We start from the raw sequence: 26,909 nt of genomic DNA, 5'->3' as shown, positions 1-26,909 counted from the left end.
TGTTGTGATGCTTCTGCAGCAGCATCCGTGAAGGTGCCAGAGGCTGTTACTGGTCCACTGATGAGGGTCTCAGGTGGTGGTGCTGTTGTGTCATGGGATGCTAGCTCTGAGAAGGCACAAAATGTGTTTTTCTGCCTGCCAGTGCTCTAATGAGTTAAAATGCTATAGTTAAAATGTTCCCAGCGCTTTCCTGTGAACCATAATCAGAAGGAAGGGGAGGCAGCATGGTGCATGAAGTAGTGCAAGCCAGAAGCAGTTCTCTGGTCCTCTGGTAATGCATCATATGTAGCTCTGATCTGCAGAGCTGAAGCCTCCTCCTGGGAAGAGACTCTGGCTAAACATATTCTTTGAGCTGTGGCCAGGTGTTGCTTGGAAGAATGTCCTGTCAGAAATACTGTTAGGAAAGTGCTAGCAAACAGCATGGACAGCCATGGTCCCTCAAACTGTGGTGTTTTCTCACTTAGGTACAGTTTTAGTGACTTTTTAAGCTTAGCACATGAAGAGTTTTGCTGCAGGGGTAAGATTTAAAAGGAAGACTTTATATATAAAGATTGTGTGTGTGTGAGTAGTTACATACACACGTAGCTGTGGACCATTATTATCTCTATTTTCTTCAATTTTCATGTGATTGTATATATGGTAATTTACCTGTGCCTTGAATTATAGGCTCTTTGAAGGTACAGGCTCATTTTCTGCTGCATATAGCATAGGAGACATCTGACTGGAGACTGTGAGACTCCTATATTCCCATGCAAGCAATGTGAGCAGCAATTGCACCAGAGGAATTCTGTGCCAGCATTAAAGTGCTGCCTTCAGAAGAACTTGAGTCATGCGTGGGGAGAGTCTATGCACAAGCCTACTAGAAGGAGCACTGCATACAAGGGTTTGGTGCCAGCACCCTTCCTCACCTATATATGCACTGCAACAGGAAAACACCATAAATCCAAGAGTGTATTTGAAAAGATACTTTTGAAATGATATTAATGGCATTCCTAAAACTTTATATAATGTTAAAAAATATAAATTAACATAACAGCTACAATTAAAGGGGTTGTAAAGTTACTAGATTTTTCTTTTTCCTTGCTGTGACTGTTCTGTGTAAGCTACAGTGCTCTAAGCAGTTCAGTTTGCTGCTGGTCTTAATTTTTGAGATCAAAGCCTTGGTGTGCTAAGCCTAGAAAGTTAGTTGGTCCAAGTATGTTGAGAAAGAAGGAGGAATGAAAGGGAAACTTGTATCCAAACCTTTCTTCTCCCATTAGTGCTGCTTAGGGACAGCACAGTACAGAAATGTGACTCTTTGCTTTCCTGCATCACATGTTTGTGAGGAAATGCTGCTGTGTCCTCTCAAGACCTAAACTGGGAGCATAAGACTTGGTTGTAGACAAGATCCTAATAAACCTTTAGCCAAAGCCAGTGTGCCACAGTGCAAAGGAAACAAGCCAAAACTGAAAAATTAGTGTTTCAGTTCTTATGCATGGAACAAGAGGATGTTGCCTTGTTCTGTGAGGATGTTTTTGGGGGAGGGAGAAGGGTGGTGTTGAGGTTTTTTCCCTCTAAGCCCTAGATTTCACCTGTTGTTTTAATGTTAGTTCTTTGGCCTGCCCCTTCCCATGATGAAGCTGTTGCTGATTCTTGGACTCTATTTCTGCCTTAACCTGTGAGGCTCATAATGAATTTTCCTAGGCACTTCTGTCAAGAGATGCTCATCACATAAAAGCAGAGCTTGAGTGCTTGGCTTTGGAAATGTAAATATTTTTTCAATGCAGTTGTTACATAAACTATCGTTTGTTTGAACTACTCAAGAGTTTCTGGAACTGGCAGGAATCTGTACCTGCAAAGATGCTGTGACAGAGTGGATCTGTGGAGTCCCTGTTAACCATTTTTTTTGTCCTTTTTGGATCAGATTTTAACCCTGAGTAGCAGATACCTTCCTCACTAGGCATCACTGCAATCTGCTTTGGACTTGACCTGCTGCGGACGCGGTGGTTGTGCCGTGGTCTCCCTCTCAGCTCTCAGCTGCTCCTTCCTGCCAGATTGCTTTTGCTTGTGTTGATGTTTTGGTGTCACACTGGGACCCAGATCAAAGATCAGCTCTAGTGGGATACAACATTCGTTTGTTTTGTTCTTGCTTCTTTTCAGCTGGTACCAGAGAGGAGATGGATTGGTGACAAGGAGGCGGCAGCTGTTTTGGCAGGAGCCCATATTTATCTTGGAATAAAGTGACTGTGTAGCTGTAGCTAGAGATTGTAATTCATATAGTCAGTTGCACAATTAAATTGGCCATCCTATTATATAGCCAGCATTCTACTAAGCAGCAGAAAATCCCACTGATTTTTTTTTTCTGCAGCTTCAGACTCTCAGAATGCTTTTAATGTGCAATTGGCTTTACTATCATATCTCATATGAAGCAGTGATTTGAAATTTCTTTTCCTGGGAGGTGAGGAAAATGATAGATACAGGCTTGTGGTAACAAAAAAAGAGGCTAGCTAAGAAAATGGAAAATGTTAGCCTCAAAGGTCAGTGTTTCAGAGAGCTGAGAATCAAAGGGTTGGTGTGAGAAGCTGTGTAGTCTTTTCCATGGCAAGGGAGAGTGACCTCCAGATGGCGTAGGAGTTTGTGTGTGTGTATCATCTCCATCCTCTCAATTTCATCTGCTGAGGTGGAAGCCATAAAATAAATGGGAAAATGCTTGTATGATGAAAAACATATTTGAAAAAAACACTAGATTAATGTTTTGGGATTTTTTTTCAGATAGTTTGCTTTGCTGGACTACAATATATCTTACTCTAAGTGGAACACTTCTATGTCCTCATTAGTAATTTCATCCACTAATACTGAAGCATAAAGCAAATCATACTTGCCTCTTTTCTTTTATAAAAGCAGAGAAAGAATGGAATATGAATCTGAGACTAACTGTTCCACTGTGTTCCTGTTTCTTAAGCATGCTGGTGTCACAATGCATCCCAAGTTAGAATAGATGTGGGGTTTTGTTTTGTGGCCACTAGTTCTAAGAAAGATAAGGTTCATAAGTACTTAGACATACTTTCTTTGCCTGCTTAATATGTGTTCTGCCAGGACTGAGCAACAGATGTCAGGTGGCCCATTCAGAATGTACCAACTATTTACCAGCTCGGTTTTGTGGAAGGTGTTGTCAGGGTGGCAGGTGGAATAGAAAGCTAGGAAGTCCAGACCTGGAAGGGAAGCAGACAGTTCTCATTGGTTTATTTCAGTTAGTGAGAGCCATTCATGGTTAACAAATGCTATTCTGAGTTCACACAGTGACAGCCTCATCCTGTATTTCACTACTTCTGAAGTAATGTAGTTGGAAACATCTGAGGTCGCTGTTTGTGTATAAGATTAAACATATATACCCCAGTGGCTGCTATATTTCTTGCCATTATATACATGCTGTAATAGAAAGATAGACCTGCAATGAAGTTGTCAGATTTTCTTCAAAGAAACCCCCCCAAACCCCCTCCAAACCCACAAAACTTGAATTATGTTGGCATTTTAAGAAAGAAGCTTTAATTTGCTGCTTCCCAGATCTGCTGGCTTGGGTTTGTATTTTATAAACATCCATGTTCCATTGCAAATGTTGGAATCATGCAGCTGATAAAAGCTTTCAGGTTGCAGAACACTTAATTGTGGCCACAAGCTTCATCTGTGGCTGAGGCATAGCAAACACTGAGTAATACAGTGTGATGCCTGCTGTAATCTCTGTTCCCAGCTGCTGGCTGCTATGACATGCATTATTGAAAAATGTAAATTCAGAGCTTGGGGGAGGGAAAATAAAAAGATATGGAGATAACATGCAGGGTAATCACTGGCAATATCTATTTTGTACACATTGTTTTCTAAAGGATTGTGGAAATAAAGATCAGTGCTCTGTTGCTTTGGTTAGTAGCAATAAACATGCTGGTCATTAGGGTCTTCTGAGTGGGAATTTTCCTCTTTCCTATAAAGCTGGTTTTATTAGGAAAATTCATCTGGGAAGAGGAGTTAGAGGATAGTCTGTTCCCTTTGGTTTAGCAGCTGAACCAGTAGACCAATGAACCAGAGAAAGGGCACCAGTTAGATTGTGTTGCTCTTGTTTTGTACTTCATCCTGGCCTTAGATGTTGCTGTGCTTTCATGCAAAAAGTAATGATATTTGTAACCCACAGACTGCAGTTTTAATGTGGTGTTTCCCTACAAACAAGTTTCACTTGTTCTTATCTGGTTTTTGGGCTGCCTACCTGCATCTACAGTAACTCATGTCAGTGGCAGGAAGCAAGTGATAAGTGCAGTTTTCTTCCCTGGGAGGTGGGGTACTGTGTGACTTACCAACAGCAGCACTTCCTAGTTACAGAAAGCAGCGGTCATACTGGGTACAGGATAGCAGAATTTAATCCACTTAAAAACTATACTCTCTTTGAGTCTGCTTGGTATGAAGACTACATAGAATATATGTATTCTAACATGTATGACTATATTTTTTCCACAAGGGTCTTCTCTAGTAGACAGTAACTGACTAATACGTTGTTGTGTTGTAGTAAGAACATCTTTCAGCTTCTTGATGCTGCTTCCCTTCCTTGCACTTTAGCCTTTTGCCCAGGCAGAATGGAGGGAGAATGCATGGGTAATGAGAAAAGTACTAGTTCTCTTGATCATTAACTCCCCCTCTTGCACACTTGCTGATCTGTAGATGTAGATTGGCACAAAGAGGTAAGCTGAAGTGATGCACTGAGCAGCACATCATATAAAGGCAAAATGCTTGGTTAAACAGTGCTGCCCAGACAGAGGTAGATCACCTTATACAAATGAAGCTATAAATGTCAGACAGTGATGCAGTATAAAAGTAATTGCTTTCAAGAAGTGAAGCTAAAGTGAAACACTGAAAAATGGGTCAGCTGGGGCCATAAAAATGCTGCCTCTCTGCCTAGAACTCTAGGAAAAAGTGCTAAGGGTAGCAGACAGCTTCCTTTCTCAGTCAGGCATCAGAGTCAGCTTTGTGTGAGCATTGCTGGTAGTGATGGACGTAGGAATTGCAGATATAAATAATTTTTGGCTGCCCCCCAGCAAAATACTTAAGAGAGATCAGAGAGCCTACTTTGGACTCTGGCTGGAGCTGAGGCAGCACACAAGCAGTTGGTGTGCCTGAGCAGAGGTGGTACTTGCTCTCTGCTGGTGGGAGTGGGGACTTTGGAAATAGGATTTGGGGGACACCACATATGATTACACCCTGTAGGATGTAGTTTCCTGAGCAGTACCCAACACAGTGCTTGTTCAGCACAGGCGTGTCCATGGTTTGGTCAGTTCAGACACCACCAAGAAGCCTTTTTTTTTTGGCTAGTTGAATTTCTCAGTCCTGTCCATCAGCTGGTAGAAAGCCAGGGCAGCGCTGGGCATGGGCTGCAGCTGGAACTGGTGGACAAGGCTCTAGTAGCTGCTTGAGATGTGCCCTCCCATCTCTCAGGCTGAGGTGTTTTGCTGCCAAATACAGCAGAAATGAAGATGTAGGAGCCTGGATGTGCCAGTGTCTTATGTGAATTTCTAGTTCTTGCTTTTATTTTGGTCAGGATCCAGGTAGGAGGCCTGTCTTTCACCAGATCAGCAACTGCAATGTGCTGCTTGCTTCTACAATTAGAGCAGCTGCCATAGCTTTTTTTTCAGAAAGACAACCAGGCTCTGGAGGATGGTGTGATGACAATGGTACCTGTTTGATGCGATGACTTGAAACCCATAGAGTGGGTTTCAATTTAAGGAGCTCAGCTTGTGGTTTTCACAAGTAGAGTGTTTGGCACAGCCCCAGCTTGCCCTGACCCTATCAGGAGCAAAGGGAGATGCCTGACTTCCAGGTGGTAGTTGTGGCCCTTGGTTGAGACCCTTGCTCTTCACCTTTATTCCCAGGACCATTTCTAATAGAAGCTTTGTAACTCATTCTGAGCCCCTTCAGAAGACCAGGTGCTCCCTGGGGATAGCCTTGGCAGTGAAATATGTAACTGGAAGATGGAGATCCAACACACTGAAAACTGGCTGGTAATTTTTAGATGATCTCATATGTCTATTGGAAGGCAATTGAACAAGCTGCCTGGATTTTGACTTTTGATGCTTGAGCCACATGGTGAATTTAGACAGAAGTTCCTATGCTTAAATGAAGCTCCTTGTGCTTTGTTTGACTGGGGCCTTTCCTGGCCTTAGCAATTCTGTATTCTCTCTCCCTTTTAAGAAAAGGAACACGTTAGTTTCCACTATGTCTTGTGTTTTGAAGACAGACATTTCAAAAGATATTAGATCTTTACTGGGGCAGCTACTTTCTTAATTGAAGAGCAGTGGTCTTAAAAAAAATGGGCTTTCCAGTTGGGTTGATGCCCAGCTTGCATAGACGTGGTGTTTTCTCATTTATACAGATCCAGTGTCCATCTTGCCAATTTGTCTGGTGTTTCAAGTGCCACTCTCCCTGGCATGAAGGCGTTAACTGCAAAGAGTACAAGAAGGGAGACAAGCTGTTGCGTCACTGGGCCAACGAAATCGAACACGGGCAGAGGAATGCCCAGAAGTGTCCAAAATGCAAGGTAAGCTGCTCTCCCTTGGCTTGCAGGTAGTGCTGTCCCATGCCCTAAAAACAGCATTAAGCTCTTATGGCATAGGAAATATTTCCCACTACTCATAAGATACAACAGCCCAGCGCACCGCTGCCCTTAATGAAGGTGGAAGTGACATTTGTCCACTGTTATTTCTTCACAGCCCTTATACCCAGGTAGTGACAGAGTAGTCAGTCAAAACCCTGAGGACACCATGACAGCAGGAGTCTGTTGGCTTTTTGAAAGGGAATATCTAACCTGAACTTACAGCTCTCCATCTGCTTCATAAAAAGGACAAAGTAAGGAAACTGGAACGTTTGGTAGGAAATAAATCCTGAATGTAAAAATTTACTTCTAAAATTCTAAAGTATAACTTCACCACACTTTTTTGAACCTTACCCTGTGCAGGTATGAGAATGTTTATTCCTTTACTAAGTATTTTATTTTGGATTTGAGGAAGGAATGTCTGTGATGCCATAGCTTGAGATTGAAGGATTTTAAAACACTAAGCAAAATTTGGAAAGTTCTGGAATCAGCAGTTGATTACTTACCTTTCCTTCTGCACTTGTGACACTTGAAAAGAGATTTAGCAGCTTGCCATTTGGTAGAAGTTGATAAGTTTGAGCCAGTTTGAAAAATGTGCATTTTCTAGGAATTTTTACTGTAAAATCCTCTTAGAAACTTTGCTCCTTTTGGAGTGGGAAGACGTATCTGTTTTGGTTTTAATGCTTTGACTTGAGTCCAGACTCGAATTTTATGACAAGGCAAATGATGTAACTATTGAAATAAATTGTCCAAAAAAGAAAATGCACCAAGCTAAAAACAAATGTGTAAAAGTAGGGGAAACAGGACTGCTAGATGGAAATGGAAAGGAACTAAAACTAACTGTAACTTATTAAAAAGTTTTTAACTTTAAAGCTAAATACACAACTATTTCACTGTTTTCAAGAGAAAATGCTGAATGCTTAAAACTTAAATGCTTAAAACTTAAGCAGGTTAAGTCACTTAATTTTGGAGCTTTAAGTTGTGTGAGTTTGGCTATTAATTCTTTTTGGAAAGAATTAATAGGTTTATTTTCATAATCAAAAGAAAAGTAAACCTCCTGTCTTGTGGGAGGCCGTATAGAAACTATGAGTCTAGCATAGATGAAGAACATAGGGTAACCTCTGTTATCTTTCTGGTAATGTGGTTTTATGAGTGAATATTGTCAAAGGAGTTCAACCTTTTCATAAATTGCATCGTTGCCCCCACTCCTGATGTTTTTATGCAGAGGCAAAAAGGTTCTTGCCTACAACTTCCAAAATGTTTATATTAACACATGGTTTTGAAGTTGAATCTATAACCAGCAGGTAATGAAGAGCCACATAGGCAGTGGTTAGTGGTACTGTTGTCTCCCCCCCCCCCCCTTAAACTATTACTGAGTAGTTATAAAAAAACCCACATATTGTCTAGCTTGCTTTTTCTTCATTGCAGATGTCTGGGCATGTGGGGATAAACATGTCAGCAGTTAACAATTTGGAGTCAGGAGATTCGAGCTAATACTCTCTCTGCATCTATCTCCAGCCATCCCTAACAAAACTCTATATGAATTAACTCCAAATCAGATGACTCTCATATTTCTGAATAAAAGAGAGAAAAGAATGACAGAGAGTCAGTAGCATGCTGTTTGACTTACCTTTGTTCTACATCTGCATAGGCAATGCTTCAGGTGACAACATGCTTTATTTTGATAAGTGCACGTATTCTATTTGAAGAATCTCTTCCATGGTTTGGTTTAAAACTTGCAGCAGCCAAAATTGACAAACAGATTAAGGAAAAGTCAAGAATAAATTGTACATGTCCAGATATGAGTATTGAATCTTTAAGCTAAACCTGAAGCTGACGGGAATGAAAAGTGCAACTTTCTTTACTGAGAACTTGTAAAATTGCTGGTGACTTTCAACCAATGATGCTGATCCCAGTGTAAACTGGGACCGTACTTTACTGGGACCATCTTCTGGAGACAATTAGATATACACAGAGACTCTAAGTAGCTGTACCACAAGTAGAATGCACAGTTGTTATCTTGCCTGGGCGTGCAGGTGAGAGAATGGGAGCACTCTTACAGGGGTGGGTGTGTATAGAAGCAGATCCATAGGCAAGTGTTCACAAGGTTTTTTTCAGTGGTTTTGGTAAGTGCTTTGAAATCCTTTGTAGCATGAATACTAGTGGGCACTGTTAGGTAAATGTAAGCTGATTCCTTTTCCTGTAGGTGTACAGAGGTTTAGTGCATCTGATAGAAATAGCTCATATTTACCTGGTCTCCCCATGGTATGCTTACCTAAGCAAGTTCCATGCCATCAAAATATGAAAATGTAAATTCATTTTGTGGTTATATATCAGTATGGAAATACTGCAAAATGCCACTTTTTTGAAACTATACCTTAAATTAATTTTGACACTTTGTGGTTTTAATAGAACCTTTCCCAAATATATGGTAAGCTATTTGGAGTATCAGCATAGACTATTTTTCTCAACAAGGCTTCCTGGAAAAATGCTGGTCTTGTTCTAGAGGGAGCTGACTAATGAGTGCAGACTTGCTACATATTATTATTGGGTGATAGAGCCCTGGGAAAGGCTGCCCAGGGAGGTGGTGGAGTCTCCTTCACTGGAGATATTCAAGACCTGTCTGGACGCCTATCTGAGTGATATGTCCTAGGGAGCTGCTTTGGCAGGGGGGTTGGACACGATGATCTCTCGAGGTCCCCTCCAACCCCTACAATTCTATGATTCTATTAGATGACTTCTCATAAAATCTGTAACCTTATTTGTGTTTTCTACTGTTGTTTTAGTGGTTTATTTCTTAGTTCATTGGGACAGCATGTTAACATCAAAATGCCTTTTTTCACAAGTGTTTTTAGAGTACAGCAAACTGAGGAAGTGCTTCATGGTGGTGTTCTCTTACCTCAGATTTCAAAACCAGCACTGCCTGAGGAAACACTAAACACAAAGAACACAAAGCTTAGAAAGCTTCAAACAGCAGCAGAAACTTAAATAAAAAAGGATGTCAATGCAAATCAATAAGTATGCACTACTTACGTGTGGATAAACTGTTCTGATTAATATGGGTATCATCAAATAACTTGGGTAATAGCTTTTGTTTGAAAGTTGATCTGTAAATTATTTCTCATCCTCTGGAGGGAGGCAGGTTCTTGCTTGTACACAAAGGGAAGAAGCTGTGCACAAGGCTTACCTCAGAAGAGAAATGACCACATTCATCCTTAGATCTCTTGGGAGCAATTTCCTTGGAAGGTTTCTATGAGAGGACATGTAACATGCAGAGGGGGTAAAGTGAGGGTCTAAAGTAGCCACTGTGCTACTTTGGTTGTTTCCATAAAGGTCTGATATCTGTGTGCTTTGCTGTTGTGACGGAAAGACACTGAACCACAGGCTTTTAAAATAGAATTAATAGTAATTTATTCTAAAAAAAAAAAAACAGAATGCAGATTCAGTACATCACTTGCAGGTTATTGTTGGATACAATGGGGAATTCACTATTGCAGTTTGGAAGTATGACCACACTGATTACAATCACAAAAGATCCACAAAATACTCTGCTGCCAACACACAATAAAATGATCTACAACAGTCACAAACCCCACGGTTACACTCGCCGTAGGCAATTAGCTTCCCTACGATCACAAAGATCCACAAAATACTCTTATTACAACCACTGTGGCTTCCCTAAAACATAGGATCACAGCTCACAAGCACACAAAATATTACCCATACGTTAGTCACCCAGAACGACACACTTAAAACATATCAAATAGCCACTTACCCCGTCTCTCAGGTAAGGGCTCCCAATACATTACCTCAGCCAGCCGCCCGGCTAAGGGGGAAGGGTCTCCTCCTAAGGTTGGAGGAACGGCTCCCAATATTAGCTCGAATGCCAGGGCTTTTATTTGGTTCATTTTGCTGATGTGTGTGACAGGATGCAGGGCTGGGCCTGACACCTCCGGCCCTATCTCTTGCATATTCCCATTGTCTTGGCCCATCGAAACCAAATGCGGACCCTTAGGGCTTGTCAAACAGTTTGAGTAGTGGTTTGATTGGGACTCAGGACATATGTTTGTGGAAGGAAGCCAAGGCTTAGCAAGGCTCCATACAAGTTTTTCAGGTTTTGTGAAGTGCCCGCTTCAGTCTGTTTACAACACAACTCAAGTCGGAGCCATCTACACAGCTCCCCATGAGGTGTCTCCGCAGACAAAGAGCTTAAAAGCAGCCCAAGACTGAGTTGTGTATTACAACTCCCCGTAGGCCGCCTGCTCTGTTTAGGCACTATTGGAACCTGTGTGTATAGCTCAGCCTTACAGCTGTTGGTGGGTGATTTTCACCCCACTTGTTCTGGGAGCCATTCTTAAGTTTCTGAATGACTAAACCTTTCCCACCATGTGAGGTTACGTCTTTGGGATTGAGCAGGCTCTGGATGCAGGGTAAAGCCAACTGAATGCTTGGAGGCAGAAACTGGGCTTGCAGTTGTCATGCTCTCACCTTGCCTCCTCCAGCCCCACCATGCTGCTGGGGAGGCAGCAGTTACAAGGCACTGAACCCCACATGGCCTCAGCTAACTATAGCAAGCTGCATTCCCAGCTCCGTGCCTTCCCCCAGCTGCCTGCTGCGCTATTGCCAGCAGAACAGGAACACTTGCCATGCTATCTGACCCATCAGTGATTGCTTTCCCCAGCTATAGATTTGTAATCTGTCTCTGCCAGTGAGTTATCCTGAGGGGAGGGAGGCATGTCCACGTGAACCAGAGCTGAAGCTGATCTGGTGATATGTCATGTCTTAGACTTGAAAGTACTTGACCGACTCCTACAAAGTTCATCTGGCATTTTCAGTCTGCAGGCATATGATAGGCAGTCCAAGTCCCACATCAAAGGTTCTTGACTTTTATGTCAGACATCTTTCCTCACTAAAAAAAGGAAAGTTTTTTACAACAAAATATATAGGCAAATACAGCCAGTTGTTCCAAATTTGCTTGTTTTGAAGACAGTTGTGTATGTGCAGATAAGTATTCACTAGATTTTTGAAAATACTTTTTGAAGATGCAAAGATGAAGTACAAGTAACTGCAATATGTGCCTATAAGAGAAGAAATTCTGCATCAACTACTTTTAAGTTTTAATGGTCAGTATGTCTGGAGGATTTAGAGCAGAAACAAGTAGATTCAGAAGTGGTTTAAAGTGCCTGGCTAACTGGAGCTGGGATGCTTCTGGGAAAGTGTGAGTAGAAGGATGGCAAGCAGCATCCAAGAGATGGGTATTTCTAAAAGGCATTGACAGTAGAATACATAAAGCTATGACCAGCAGCTCCTTTTAAGTTCTTGGTACCAAAGAAAATTAAATTATTTTTTGAAATGTGAAGGGTGTTTATAGGTTCCAGGCTGTTTCAATTAGGATGGATGGTAACTTAACAGATTGAGTCGGTAAGTTGGAGAAAACAGGAGAATAAAACAGTGTTGATTCAGAACAAAAAACAGTTAATTCTCATTAGTGTCATAAGGTCTAATTCATTCATTTGCATTTTTAGGATGAGATAATGTTACTGAATCAACAAATAAGGAAAGGTACCTCTAAATTTATGAAATTCTCTATAGTTGCTGTCTGAATTTCAGTCCCCTGAAAAACTAATTTGAGTTAAATTTTTAAGTTAATTTGTTAAATTACATTAAGTCACTATAAAATTCCTTAATTTTAGTTCAAGTTAATCTCATAAGAGTTCAATTAACTATGTCTCTATAAGCAGGGTCAACACTTTTTTCATATAAAGCCTTAAAAGTCAAATGGACAATATGCCTTTTACATTAGTGATAACTTCAGAAATTAGGTTGGTACAATACTGGGTAGACTTTCCACTTTGCAGTCAGTGCTATAAATGCAAGTTTTGAAATCAAGTGACTTACAAGTCTCATCAGCAATGGTATTTTTTTCAGATACTTCAGGAAAAGAGGGCATGTGTGATACAGCAGGCTTCTGTAGGGTAGAAGGGGATAATTACTTGGTGAGTCTATTTGCACCGTTTCTATGGGATGAATGCAGGTCCACTAGAACACTTCCCTGCTAGAAGTAATACTTTATAGCCCAGTCCTCTTGTGAGTGTCTTTCCCCTTTTAGATGTGAAAGAAGCATTTGAAAGCATAGAAACACAAATTCTAAGATCACTGCTGTTGGCACAGGGATGTTGGCAGGTGCACCTGGAACTACTGCTGACTATATCTGCCCTGGAACCTTGTCTCCAAAGTGTAAGGTTGGCAGAAAACATCACCATGTTACATGTATGAAGTGGCAGTCTCAATAGCTGTTTGGGTGAGGGAGATTTCTCCAGTCCCAGAGGCACCCTCATCAGCACCAGACAGCAAACCCAACCCTCTTAGGAATCTTGGACACCCCAGGAGTCAGAAGCCTCTCTCGAGGTGAGCAGCTTCAGTTGTATCTGGGCTTTGAGCATGTCTGGTGCTTGGAGGGCTGCTGAGTGGCAGTGCCTCATCTTTACCTGTACCTCTCTCCAAAACAGATATGGGTAAGAATTTCAGGAGGCATTCATTCATCTGTTGCAAGTTTCAACAACTAGAATTCCAATTGGATGCAAGGGGGGAAAAAGGTTTCCTAGGTGGTGGTGACATATGAGACAGAAGGTTGCTCAAAGAGACTGTGACATACACATACTTGGAATTTTTTAAAATCTAGTGGGATGAGGCCTGGAGCAATGTGATATGACTTAGAAGTTAGCCAGCTTGGAGCTAGGGGTTAAAATAGATGACTTCCAACCTCAATTGTTAGGTAATTTTATCTGCCATTCCACTGTGGAGCATGGTCTTGGGACAGGAGAGTCTTTAGCAAATCTGTGAGCCAGGAAATGTGTGTTTACTGCCCCACTGGTTACAGTTTTAGGTGGGAAAATTTAGAATTAGCTGTGTAATCATAGCTGATTACAGGTGAAATACTCAGTCCTGGGACTACCCCCTTCTCCTAAGTCTCCCAGAACTATTAACTAATACTGTAACCTTTCCAAATCTCTGTGAAGTAGGGAAATGTGCCAGTTTTGCAGGAAGTGTACGTGGAGATAGAGGAATGGAGCTCTTTATGCAGGCAGTCAGCAGAGAGATGGATGTAGAACCTGGGCAGCCCAGCTTCAGGCTGTACTGCAGGCACTGCAAAAGCTCAGAGTGATTTTTGTTTATATGGCTTCTGGAATTATTATTATTTTTAACAACCCTGAAACATACTTTTCATAGATCAGAGTCTTTCTGGTGTTTCTTACAAAATGCCAAATCAATTTGTGATGGTGATGGGAAAGAGTGGGGGCACAGGTGGCATAAAAGGGCAGTGGGGAGTGGGGCCAGTATCAAACAGGGTTGATAGCTACGTTTACTATGCTGCTGTTGTGTTTTAATAAAATTGGGTCCTAATGTATCAACTTCAGTAGTAAAACCCAAATTTTCAGCAATTGCAAGTGTTGTTTAGATCCACCTGATACAGAGGAGGAGGATTGTATAGAAAAATGAGGTATGGAAATCTGGGAACTACTCCAAGTCCCGTTTGATGCTCTGAGATGTGTCCTAGAAAGCCATTGCTGTCTTAGGACAGCTGCAGTATTAATTAAAGCAAGTACTGGGTTAAGCAGGAACTTTAGTGGTGTCTTTTCATGTGAAATAGGGACTGTACCAGGCAGTTCCTACTTTCCTGTGCTTAGGAAAGAGTGTGTGTGGGGGGAAAACCCCAAATCTCTTGTTGTTTGTTTTTTGTTCTGCTCATACAGATCCACATCCAGAGAACAGAAGGGTGTGACCACATGACGTGTTCCCAGTGTAACACTAACTTCTGTTACCGCTGTGGGGAGAGATACCGCCAGCTCCGGTTCTTCGGAGATCACACCTCAAACCTCAGTATCTTTGGATGCAAATACCGCTACCTCCCCGAGAGACCACATTTAAGGAGATTAGTGCGAGGCTCTGTCTGTGGTGAGTGGATAAAGGTTCCTTCTGGAGCACTGCATGATTGTGGAGGACACGCTGTAATGGTTCATTAAAAGTTATGGGCTGAAAGTATCCAATGGGGAGAGTGTTTAGTTATGTGAAAGTTGGTTTATGAAATGTATTTCATAAATATCATCTCCCCTTCTGATAACTTCTGTTTCCTAATGCTTTTTAATAATATGTAAGCAAAACAGAAAAATACTGTCAATATGCATGTTTGCTGGCTGTGATTTTTATTCTAAAAGCAAATAGGAGAAATAGATCCAAGCAGGAACCTCTTTTTGAATGAACACCTGCATCAGGGTTTTGTTTGTATACAGCATTGTTTGGATTTGAACCTGACCTGCTTTTGAAAAACCCAAACTACTCAGGTTAGCCAGTTGAAATAGGAAGACACTTGCCTCTTAGCTGTTAGCTTTGGTTCAGATATATTAATGGATATAGCTGTATCTTGTTGTATCTCACAGGACTATAATGCCAAAACCACAACATTTCTTTTTGTTCAGGAAAAAAATACTCCTAGTTTGCCTTTGAACCAGATGTATACCTGCCTCAGCCTATAGAAGCACAAGGAAAATAGATAACAAAGTAGATAGCTACCTCATGTCATATCTTGCATATGCATTAATTTCAGTCACTGTAGTGAGTTTACAGTATGTAAAGCGATCCATAATGTTATAGGAAATGGATGTATTGGATGTCAGAAGTCAGGGGCCTGCTAAAGAAAATAGGACCTTTGGTAATTTGAATTAAGGTATAGAAATAGGAAATCAGTTGAGACTCACCTAGGATCAGGAAATGCTTTGAGCTTCTGACTTGATGTTGAATGCAGAGGTAAAGGTAAGAGACTGAGTGTGTGGAAATAGAAGTCAGCAGACCTGCAGTGAAAATAATACTCCTGAGCTAAACTAAACGTGTTCCAGTAAGGAAACTAGGGGATTTCCATTTCAGAGGAATGCAGGAGTTGTCACACTCTCATAGGCTTGGTAATAAGGATACTGATCTTGCAGAGTTCTGGGAGCCTCACAAACCTAGAATTCTTGTTGAACAAATGACGGTAAGTCATCCAGGCTCATTAGTTTCACCTTGGGAACTTGCAAGGCTTTAGAGCAAACTTCATGCCAGAGGCAAAATAAAGATGCAGAAATGGATAGGGAAGTGGATAAAAGTTCAAAATGATTGGATCTGCCTATTCTAACACATTTTATAGAGGTAAATTCCAACACATTAGAAGATGTAGCCTAGGATAAAGACAATGCTGGCACTAGAACATTTGGGTATAAACTATGAATCGATTGAAGTTTAAGTTTCAAGGGATGCTTCAAAGTAAGGTTTCAGAAGATCTTTCAGCAAAAGCCACAATGGCAAGTAATGTAAGCTGTTTTAAATGGATCTTGGTATGGTTGGAGTTTGTATTTGTGATAACAAGGGATTGTTACCAATTCTGTGCCAATCACATGTGGGATCATGGTAACGTTACTCCAAGATAAAACCTATGTACAATTGATATACAAGATATCCCTGTTTGGGTTTTTATGGAAGAATAATAATGCACAACCTTTTCCTTTAAAACATAAACAGGTTTTATTTGTAAGAAAGAAAACTAGTTTATTTGCAAACAAGGGACTTGGAGGCCAGTAAGATATGCAGAATTGCATATATCAGTTAAAGCTCAGTGGTGAAGATGTGTATGTTGATAGTTATAAAAATACGCATAGAGAAGATATAGGGTATTTTACTTTCATTTCCTGTTTGCAAGTGTACTTGTGGTTTGTCTTAATTAGTAAAGCAAGGAAGATTTACAAGGTTGAAGGTCTCAGCTTAGATTTGTCAAGAGTTTTCTGTTAAAAATCTCTCTCCAGGACTGTCTCTGCCAGACAGTATTACCTCCCAGGGGACTGGTCAGCGTTTGAATAGACAGAGCTAGCTGAACCTGCCAGCACATGCAGCCATTGCTCTCACTTTTACAATAGCTTAACACCCAGTTGACAGTGACTCAAAGAATTCTGCATTGATAACCATGACTCCAAAACCCTCAGTCATCTCTAGAGCTCTGATTAATCACAAGGTTGAAAAGACCTTTAAGATCATCATGTCTAACCAGTCCTGTCCCATGCTAAACCATATCCCTAAGTACCTGATCTACCCTTTTTTTGAACACATCCAGGGAAGGTGACTCAACCACCTCCCTGGGCAGCCTGTTCCAGGCCCTGACTTTTCCTAACCTCTGATCTGACCCTGCCCTGGCACAGCTTCATGCCATTGCCCCTTGTCCCATCTCCTGTCCCCTGGCTGAAGAGACCATCGCCCACCTCTCTACAACCTCCCTTCAGGTAGTTGTAGGTGGTGATAAGGTCTCCCCTCAGCCTTCTCTTCTCCAGTCTGAACATCCCCAGCTCCCTCAGCTGCTCCTTAATTACTTTTAATCCCAATACAGTATATGCAGAATTCCAGAGCCCCTAACAGAATTCACACTTGAAAATAATTTTTTTTAAAAGCTTTAACATTTTACATCAGTCTAGGAATTCCTCTCACTACTCTTCCTCCATTGCATTAGATTTTGGCTGTGATTGGCATTTGTGAGCCAGTTTTGATTTATTTATTTAAACATTTTTCCACATGGGTGCACATGTGGGTGTGCACACACCTTTTTAAGAAGGGATGATGATAAGGTGGTATCTCCTGATGTTTTTCTTTTGAGATGGTATAATCCCAAACTGTGATACAATGTCAGATCAGTTTCTGGATTCTCTCATCTGGAATGGTGGAAATTTGAAAAGATCTGCCATCCTTGTTAAGGCTTGATCTGTGTAAATTGGACAAATGTAAAATTAGGGACAGGGAAGTGAGTTTGTCCCCAACAGTAGGTAATTAGAAAACAGAAAGGTGGGTTGGAAAGGACCTCAAAGCCCACCTAGTTCCAACCCCCTGCCATGGGCCCGGACACCCTCAATCAGACCAGGGTGCCCAAAGCCCCATCCAGCCTGGCCTTGAGCACTGCCAGGGAGGGGCAGCCACAGCTTCTCTAGGTAGCCTGTGCCAGGGCCTCACCACCCTCATGGTAAAGAATTTCTTCCTAATATCACATCTACATTTAACCTCTTCAAAACCGTTGTTCCTTGTCCTATCACTCCCTGCCCTTGCAAGCAGTTACCCTCCATCTTCCCTACAGGCCCCTTTAGGTACTGGAAGGCCACAATAAGGTCTCCCTGGAACCTTCTCTTCTCCAGGCTGAACAAGCCCAACTCTCTTAGCTTGTCTTCACATGAGAGGTGCTCCAGCCCTCCCTGAGAGCTCACATACTGTGTATTTCCAGCAGTTACAATTTGTACCTGAACCTTTGCTTAATATCTATCCAGATGTACCCTTCATCAGCTTACACAGTTCATAAATTATTATAGTGTTGGTTTCCATATGATCTTTGACAGAGGTTGTAGGATTTCACTGTGTCCTGAAGAGAAAGTACTTGCATCTTTCTATTGTGTTTGGGTTGTTTTTTTAATAGATTGCTGACAGTTTCATAGGTTACTACTTTTATTACACAATTGAGTTAATAATAGCTTGCTTCCCTGCCTCATGTCTTTTATAGACCCTCCATCAGTTTTTTCTTTGTCATGATCTTTGATTTTTTTAAGGGTTTTTTTATTGTTGCTTTCTTTTGAACTGAAGCTCCCTAGTTGTAATCATTTAAGGTCAAGTTGAATATCGAGAAGCGTTTAATTCCAGTTAGGGATCACACCTGGGCTCAGACACAGTCTGTCAGCTAGAATTGTTAACTGTAAATATATCAAGGTCTTAACATCAGCAAGTCACAGAATCATAGAATCAAAGAATTGTAGGGGTTGGAAGGCACCTCAAGAGATCATCGGGTCCAACCCCCCTGCCAAAGCAGCTCCCTAGGACATATCACTCAGGTGTCCAGACGGGGCTGGAATCTCTCCAGAGATGGAGACTCCACACCCCCTGGGCAGCCTGTCCCAGGGCTCCCTCACCCTCAATGGGGAAAAGTTCTTCCCCATGTTGGTGTGGAACTTCCTGTGCTCCAACTTGCAGCCATTGCCCCTTGTCCTATCCCCACAGACACTGAAAAGGGGCTGGCTGATTCCCCCTGCATCCCCTGCTTCAGATAATTATAGACTTTAATTAGGTCCCCCTTTTAGTCTTCTCAAGGCTGAAGAGTCCCAGCTCACTCAGCCTTTCCTCATAGGGGAGATGTTCCAGACCCCTTATCATCTTCGTGGCCCTTCTTTGGACTCTCTCCAGGAGATCCCTGTCCTTTTTAAACCAGGGAGCCCAGAACTGGTCACAATCCTCCAGGTGGGGCCTGACCAGGGCAGAGTAGAGGGAGAGGATCGAAAGTCACCGAAAGATGTTAGAAAGAGGAGAGAAATAGGTCATTAGAAGCATAGCCTCTAAATTTAAGTAACATATAGCAAGAAGTAAGGGTTGGACTTCCTGTAGTGAAATGCCTTTGCTTAGCTAAGCAGTGGAAATTAAGATGACATTCTCTTGGCTGTCAGTTGGAGAATGGTGAGGTATTTATTGCTAGATGCATTTTCTTCTGCGGCCGTTTATTTTATTCTCTTTTTGTGGAGAGTAAATGCTTATTTAAGCAAACGTGGTGATTTTGTAGTGAAGGTTTTTTTGGCTGGTTTCTATCAAATCTGGGAGGGTGGGGTATGTAGAAAGGAAAGAACGCTTCATGGCAGGCTGGCATGCTGTCATGGTTTCTGTTGGGAAGCAAATGTTTGTGCCTACAATCACAAACTGTTCTGTAATAAAAATATGGGGAAAGCACTTATGGCAGCATAAATTCAAACAGTTTTCTTTATAAACCAATGTTTTAGTTAAGGTAATAGATGTCACAGGGAGAAGAAAATAAGGAGCAGCAGTGGTCTCTGAATTTGATGACATTTTTCTCCAAAAAAATATGCTGGCTAAATAGGGGAAACATTGTCTGAGACCAGTACAGTAAGGTGAAATTGCATTTATACCTCAGTCCCAGTGGACTTGGAGATTTAATTTGCATAGTAAATATTTGGCTGAATTCTTGTTTGGTTATAACTTGAATTAGTGATGAATTGCACAGAAAGAAAAAAAGATTTTAAACTGTCTTAAATGTACTTAAGATGCCACCTGAGTGCCACCTGAATTCTACAATTGGGTGAGTTACATTCAAAATCAGTTTCTAGGTGCTTCATGGATACGTAACAGGACACAACATGTAATGATGCTATTAATGCAGGTGCAGCTTTTTGGATGGTAAATAGGGTTCTGCAAGCAGCCTGTTTTCAGATCTGACTGATGTGTACTCCTGTCCCAGGACAGAGTGCAAGAGTCACTTTTTGCATGGCTTCAAGCATGGCAGAAGGAAGCATGCATTTCTGCAAGCTGGAGCACAGGGAGTTCCACACCAACATGGGGAAGAACTTTTCCCCAGTGAGGGTGAGGGAGCCCTGGGACAGGCTGCCCAGGGGGTGTGGAGTCTCCATCTCTGGAGAGATTCCAGCCCCGTCTGGACGCCGCCCTGTGCAATATGAGCTGGGGAGCTGCTTTGGCAGGGGGGTTGGACCCGATGGTCTCTCAAGGTCCCTTCCAACCCCTATGATTCTAGAACCCAACCTTCATTAGCAACTTTAGCAGTTGGTCTGATTTGTAGGGAGTCTCCTGTATATACTTCATTGGCCTTTTAAACAGATACAGACTTGAATTAGAACTTAAATCTTAATAGATATATCTGATTTGATTTGTAGGTATATGTTTTTAAGCAAGAGAGCCACTAAAGAGTGTCTAAATGATATTAACATGTCTTAATACCACTAGCAAGCTTTCCTCGTATGCTAGTGATCGTATTTGGTTTTGATCACTAGTATATGTGTTTTTTACATGGCAAAGAATTCTCTAGGGTCTTGTTACACTAAAACCTTTAACCAAGCCCAAAGTTATGGACAGGAAGAATATTCCTCATACTTCCCTAAACATGTCCTCATTTTGCAGAAAAATTATATTCTCCATATCACAAGAAATCTATCCCCTGTAAGACACCTTCAAATACAGTTATTAGGTTACCCCAGATGTCTGTATCTTCATGCTGAGTAACCCAGCAGAGAAATTGTTTACCATGAGTTTGAGTAGAACTGTAAAAAGGTTTCTGGTTTTGTTATCCTTAAAACCCAGCTTTGAACATAACCAAACTGGCTATCATAACCTACTGCTGGGTTCTCCACATGGAATAATGACTCAAGATTTTATTCAGCTTTGAGGAAAGTTTTGCATTAGCTCTCTAGCTAGCAATCTCAGAGCTAGGAGATGTGGGACAGTGGATCTTTGGGAAGTGTAGTGCCTGTGATAAACGTCCTCAGTTTGAGCAGCATTTCTTGGTGTCTCAAGATTCCCTCCATGATTAAGTACCTCATGATCCTTCATGCTACAAGAAACAATATGTATCAGGCTGGAATTGTATTTAAACTAGTGCTCAATTCAAATATGTAAAATGGAGCATTTTATAACTGTTTCATGCAGTGCTGATACATTTTTACTTTTACTTTTCACTCCAATCATTTTTATCTGCTGCCTTGCAGTGATTGCTGCTGTTGTAATCTTACTCATGTTAACTCGTGCAAGTCTTGTTCACCTCGTGTTTGTTCTTTAATATTAGTTTACAAAGGTAAAGGATTTAAATGTGGCAGATATGTTAAGGAGAAAAGGTGTTTTCTTTAAAAATAAAAGTTTAACCTTTAGGAAGAATGCATTGATATCCAAAAGAAGATATTGTCTGTCCCACTTTATCCTACGAGATCCTGGAACTACACAATACTCTTAACTTCATATTCACAGACAGAAGGAAAAAGACACTCATTCATGCTTTACTACTGTTATTATTATATGCTGAGTTAGCTTGTCAAATGTAAGGAAGCAAGTTCTTAAACTGAATTAGCTTAGGAACAGTTACTTGTTCCTGCAAAGAAATTGCAGCTGTCAGAAGATAACTTAGCCCTTTCTGCAGAAGGTTTCTATGTACTTAATGCCACTTTAGTTAAGTTTTTAATGATTTTGGCACCAAACATCATCAGCTTCTAACATTCTAATTACATGGTTCACACCTTAAAGCAATCACTTATAAGCTTTAGTTTGAAACTGTGAAAGACTCTGATAATGGTTTTTAATTAGTCTTTTATTTTTAGTTTACTTGAGGTTTTCCATCACTCTACATTCACTCTCCTGTCTACACTTGAATACTTTATTTGACGACTTCTCTGTGTGTATATAGAATGCAACACAGTAGAGTCCCGCAGAGGTCTGTCGTTGGGATGCCTAGCAACTAGAGTAATGCCAATAATATATGCCTTTTTTTTTTCCTGGGAATTAAAGTTTCCCACCCACAACACTCCTATGAAATTTAAAAGCTATCAAAACAGAGCATGAAAAGGACCAATTCATTTAACTGTTATAAATATTTCCAAAATATCTCAATTTTTCCTTCAGACTGCCCAAATTAGTGGCTCAGGTTATGGAGAGGTTTACATCATTATTGAATGAAGTAATCCATTTACTGAAATCTGATACAAGTGACTTGAGGGAGGAAAGGGCATGGAAGAGAGAGGTAACAACGTTACTTTTCCTCCCTTTCTAGAAGTGATCTTTCAAACACGTGCTCAGCTTCGATCCAGCCACTCAGCCAGGGAGGTTCTGCCCCTCACTTGAAAACTTTGAATCCAAGTTCAGTTTCAACTGCAGTATTTCAGAAAGAAATATTCTGTGCATTTCTATTCTGATGGACTCTTCAGAAGTAAAGAACTGGAGTGTGCTTTATTTGTTCTCTGTCCCATGCTCTAGCTGGTGTGCTGCACAGCCTTGCTCGTGCCTTACTTGTGTGATGTGTTAAGTGTGGATCCAAAATAGCTGTGGTTTGATATAGACCTAAATCCCAACTGTACGTGAGGGCTTCTCCATAGCCTTTCAAAGCCAGCAGAAGCATATTTCGAGGGGATGGTCTCATCACCCTGAGCTAACCTAAACTCTCCAAGATGCTGGTTTGCTTGGCATCTTTCCGGAGCGGTTGCTGTGCAGTAGGATTCCGGAGAAGCCAAACGATAGTAGCTCTACAGCTATCACGTTCCTGCCGATGCCTGAGGGATTTCAGAATGGAAACAGAAGGAAATGCAAGCTGTTAATGGACAAAATGAGCTGTGCTGGGAGAGCTGTGGTGGGTGAAGAGGGCAGAGAAATGTGTGCGGGGAGCTGGCCGGGTGGTGATAGCTCCTAGCTGGATTCGTAGGTTGGATTTGCAAATAAGAATCCTTGCAAAGTATTAAAAAGAAAAGAAAGCAAACTAGCTTTTGGGAGTCTGATACTGAAGTGTTTATGGATGGCTGGAAAGGGAAAACTAAAACGCCTACCTAAAACTGTTTTAATGAATTTTGCATTTTCAGCTGGAAAACTACTCATTACGCCCCTAATTCTGGTTCTGGGACTGGCACTGGGAGCCATAGCTGTTGTAATAGGTAAGAGTTTAATTGTGATTTTAGAGTGATTTTCTGTAGGATAACTTAGTATTTTCATCATTGAGATGGATGCAAAGTGCAGATTTCATAGATTCAGTGCCTAGGCTGCCGAAGTGGATTCCATCACAAAAAATGGTGCAGAGAACCATGTGATATAGTAGTAGAGCTCTGTTAGCGTGGTTGTATTAATGTGGATGTAGTTATTCTCACAAATCTGCTCTTTGCCTGGCTTAACTGAATTCTGGAGAAATGAAATCAGCCATAATGATCAAAAGTGTCATTTTGCTCATGTACATATCCACTACTTATGTTCACAGTGATATGTTAACTGGGGATCATGCACTTCATAACTCTTCACCAACTGCTGACTGCATTGAAAATTTGCAGTGCGTGCCCAGCACTGAGACATGTTGAGATGTGGCACCGTTATTTGGATATAATAAAGCCAAATTATAGCAGGATAGTTACAGTGATAAGATTTTACTTAACTAATCAACATCCATTACAGCTTCTACAGGCCTTATTCTGGCCAAATAAGGAATAGTGCTATTTATTTCAGTATTTAGGCTAAGAACACATCATATCTTTGTCCTGTATCAAAATTCTGAGTTAAATTCAAGGAAGGTAGATAAATATCTAAAATCTTTTTTTGTGGCATTTTAATGCCAAAAAATAGGCAATAAAGACTTTTTAATGCCTGTAAAACTTGGTTTTCTCAGCAATCCCATATAATCTGTACTGGAAAAAAAAATGACCCCACTCTTTTGCTTATATTAAAAATTAAGAGATGCACTCAAGAGCAGCAGTATTAAAAGTTCTAAAAACTTTGTCCATTTACAAGAAAGCTTTGATTTTGAGGTAACTACAGCATTATTTACTGCCAACCCAACTGTTGAAGTAATCTCAGTGTCATAGCTGAAAGCCATTTTACACCATTTACAGGGCTGTTGAGCAGAGCAAAGGCCCTGGTGACTGTAGTAGCCTTCCATTATGCACTGTGACTGTAGTGTTGTCTGAAAAGTAAATCATTCACTATTTCAGTCAGTGGTTGACAAGAGAAAGGGAAAGGGGGAGATAGAAGCTTCTTGTTTGGGTTTGAAAGATTACCTCTTCTGACAAACTGGCATTTGGATAAATCTGACTTTTATAGCTTCCTTTCTCTCAAAAGACTCTTAAGAATGAATACTTCCTTGCCCAGGCAAGGATAAACACTTGGTATTACTTCACAATAGCTGAGGAAGCTTGAAAAGATAAATGATATTTAAAAAAAAAAAAAAAGTCAAGCTGTAACATGCTGCTCTTGCATGGGAAGGTGGTTGAAAACTCAATTTAGTTAAATCAGCCTTGGATTTAGATCTAAGGATTGCCAAATTGCTTTTAAAAGTTTCAGGTTTATACCTCATACAAACCAGCATGGTTTAGGAATTAATTTGTCAGAGATGGGAGCAGAGTTAGTGGGAATTTCTTGTAAACAGAAAGTGTATCTTAGCTCATTACCAAAGAGACTGTTGCAAGGCTGTTATTGGGGGGTTTTTTCTGCTTCTCCAAATGCCTTGTCTAAAGTCTCTTGAGACGTGGGAAGCCGTGTCTGGATACGTACATTGAAAAGCACACAGTGCATGCACAAAGGGTTGCATTTAACTGTGGCTTGCTTCTCATTTCCTTCTCTCTTTTGGCAGGTTTATTTGTGTTTCCTATCTATTGCCTTTGTAAGAAGCAGAGGAAAAGGTCACGGACAGGTATGCCTTGGTAAGGATGGACCTTACTCACCCGAACTGAGCTGGTCCTGCAAGGGCTATACGCGCTTTGTGCTACAGAGCAATACAGTGCTGGGAACAGCATCAAAGCCACCGCCCTGGAAGAAGAACGGAGGATCTCCTGCCATCTTCCCTCAGCTGAAAACACTACTGCAGACCAGAAAGCCTCTTTGCTCTGGTGCACTCTGAACAAGATGGGCCCCCTGACTGCTGCTTTTTAAATGTTTTGGGGTTTGTTGGGTTTTTGTTTTGGCTTTTTTTTATTATTATTATTATTATTACCTTGGAGGGGTTTGGTTTTTTTTTTTTGAGTCCAAGTTTCTGAACTAGACAATCAAAGTCTGTATTGTAGCCACAACTCTACTACCGATTTGGCCTGTGACAAAAGCATTTAACTGCTAACATGTGCTCCGTTTAACTTCAGTGTCGGCCTTTAAGGGGGAAATGCTTAGAAGTGTTTGGACTCTTCCTGTATACTGAGCATACTACTTTTGGTATTAAAAACTACTTCTGTAAATAACTTCCATCACACAGCATTCTGTTGAGCATACCGAAACCCCGTCACATGCCAGAGCACGACAGCTGGTTATCTTCTGAGTCCTCCTGCTAGTGGGCAAGAGTGTAGATTGCCCCTGCCAAACTGCAGTGCCTCAGAGGGAAATGTCCTTAGTATTGAAGCTCCATGATGCTTACAAACATGATGATTGGTTTCACTTCAGTATTTAATATATGACGGTCGTTTAATGTTGATTATAGGGGGGTGTGACAGATCTGTTAGAGTACAGCATTTTGCAACTCTCCATATCAGAAAAAAATTGAAGGGTTTAGGTAAGAAGCCTCAGTGGCCTGTTTGGGTTTTTTTTCCCACAAGGCATCCCTGAAGTGTGTTTGCAGGGAAGCTGGAAACCTGCTCTTCTGTTCTGACTTGGCATATAAAACACGTGCTACTCACTACTTGTGTGAAGATTGACTTGGTGAAATTTTATAACCTAAATAACACATTTTTTTCTTCTTCATTTAAGTAGGCTGTGTAAGTCTTAGAGCATCCACTGATGTCTCATGAGGAAAATCTGTGAATTGTGGCTAAGGGGAGGGGTCATGAATCCTTAAGAGACCATTTAATTCTTATTCCCTGCTTCCAGTGTTTCTCTTCCTTGCACATTACAGATCAGAAGAGAGTAGCTAGCCTTGCTCTTTCTTCCCAACTTCAAAGTACCACTGCTTGCTGCCAGACCTCTTTCTCAGCACATCGCCACAAGAGCAGAGTAAGTCAGTGTTAGGAATCGGCTACTGAGAATTTTTAATTGTTAGCTATAATCCAAATTTATCTTCAAACTTAAGAGAAAACATAGAGTAAATTTGTGTAAGCAGAACACAGGAAAAAAATAAAGCAACTGAATAAGAGAAATATCGACTTTATACTTTAAAAATACAAGCTGATCTTAAAAGAAGATTGGATTTGTACTGTGAAGGTATTTTTTTCCAGTGTGTGTGTTTTGAAGATACATATATATGTGTGTGTGTGTGTGTTGTTTATAGGGAGAGGGGGAAGCAGAGAGATGGGCAATCTTGTAAAGAGTCTACAAACTTCAGAATTTAGGCCTGCAAATAGCATATCATTTGCACTTTGCACTGCTTTCTTTCACAACTGTTGTTAAATATGAATCTAGTTGTAACTTTTAAGTAAATTGTATTCTACCCCACCAACACAATAGTGTTACAAGATACTCCCTTTGACTTCAAAGCCTTAATTTTGTTTGTCTGGAAACACAAAAATCAGCTTCCCATAGTTGGCTAGTGTGCTCATCTTCTGTCAGCTTCTGGTTTTGTTTTCTTAGGACTTTTTTCTTGTTGAAACAGTGTGTACAAGCACACTGTAGTAGTCAACAAGTACTTAATATTTCCAATTGAATTTAAGGGCGTGTTGACCCTGTTGTCGTAAGGGTAGAAGTAGTACCTTTCAAAGATTTGCGAATGAAGCAGGGAAGCAGTGACATTTAGAAGTAAAGTTCAAAGCCTATTGTCAATGCAAATCTACCAGTTAATGAGATTTCTTCTTCTGTGACACAT

The 26,909-nt window shown here is 41.0% G+C and overlaps 1 protein-coding gene across 1 annotated transcript in view; it reads left to right on the top strand.

Moving 5' to 3' along the window:
• Positions 1-24,855, top strand: part of RNF217 (ring finger protein 217) — a gene marked incomplete at its 5' end in the record, with an annotated part of 55,941 nt that extends 31,086 nt beyond the window's left edge. Inside the window, 4 exons of the mRNA XM_084262303.1 lie at positions 6,389-6,553; positions 14,362-14,563; positions 23,011-23,082; positions 24,762-24,855. Of these exons, the coding sequence (XP_084118429.1) occupies positions 6,389-6,553; positions 14,362-14,563; positions 23,011-23,082; positions 24,762-24,835 (513 nt within the window). The 3' untranslated portion in view covers positions 24,836-24,855. The remainder of the gene's footprint in view (positions 1-6,388; positions 6,554-14,361; positions 14,564-23,010; positions 23,083-24,761) is intronic.
• Between the last annotated feature and the right edge of the window lie 2,054 nt (positions 24,856-26,909).

The sequence above is a fragment of the Gallinula chloropus genome, assembly GCF_964237585.1.
Source record: "Gallinula chloropus genome assembly, chromosome: 3".
NCBI lineage: Eukaryota > Metazoa > Chordata > Aves > Gruiformes > Rallidae > Gallinula > Gallinula chloropus.
The sequence above is the reverse complement of the archived record's forward strand: the minus strand, read 5'-3'. Positions and strand labels throughout refer to the sequence as shown.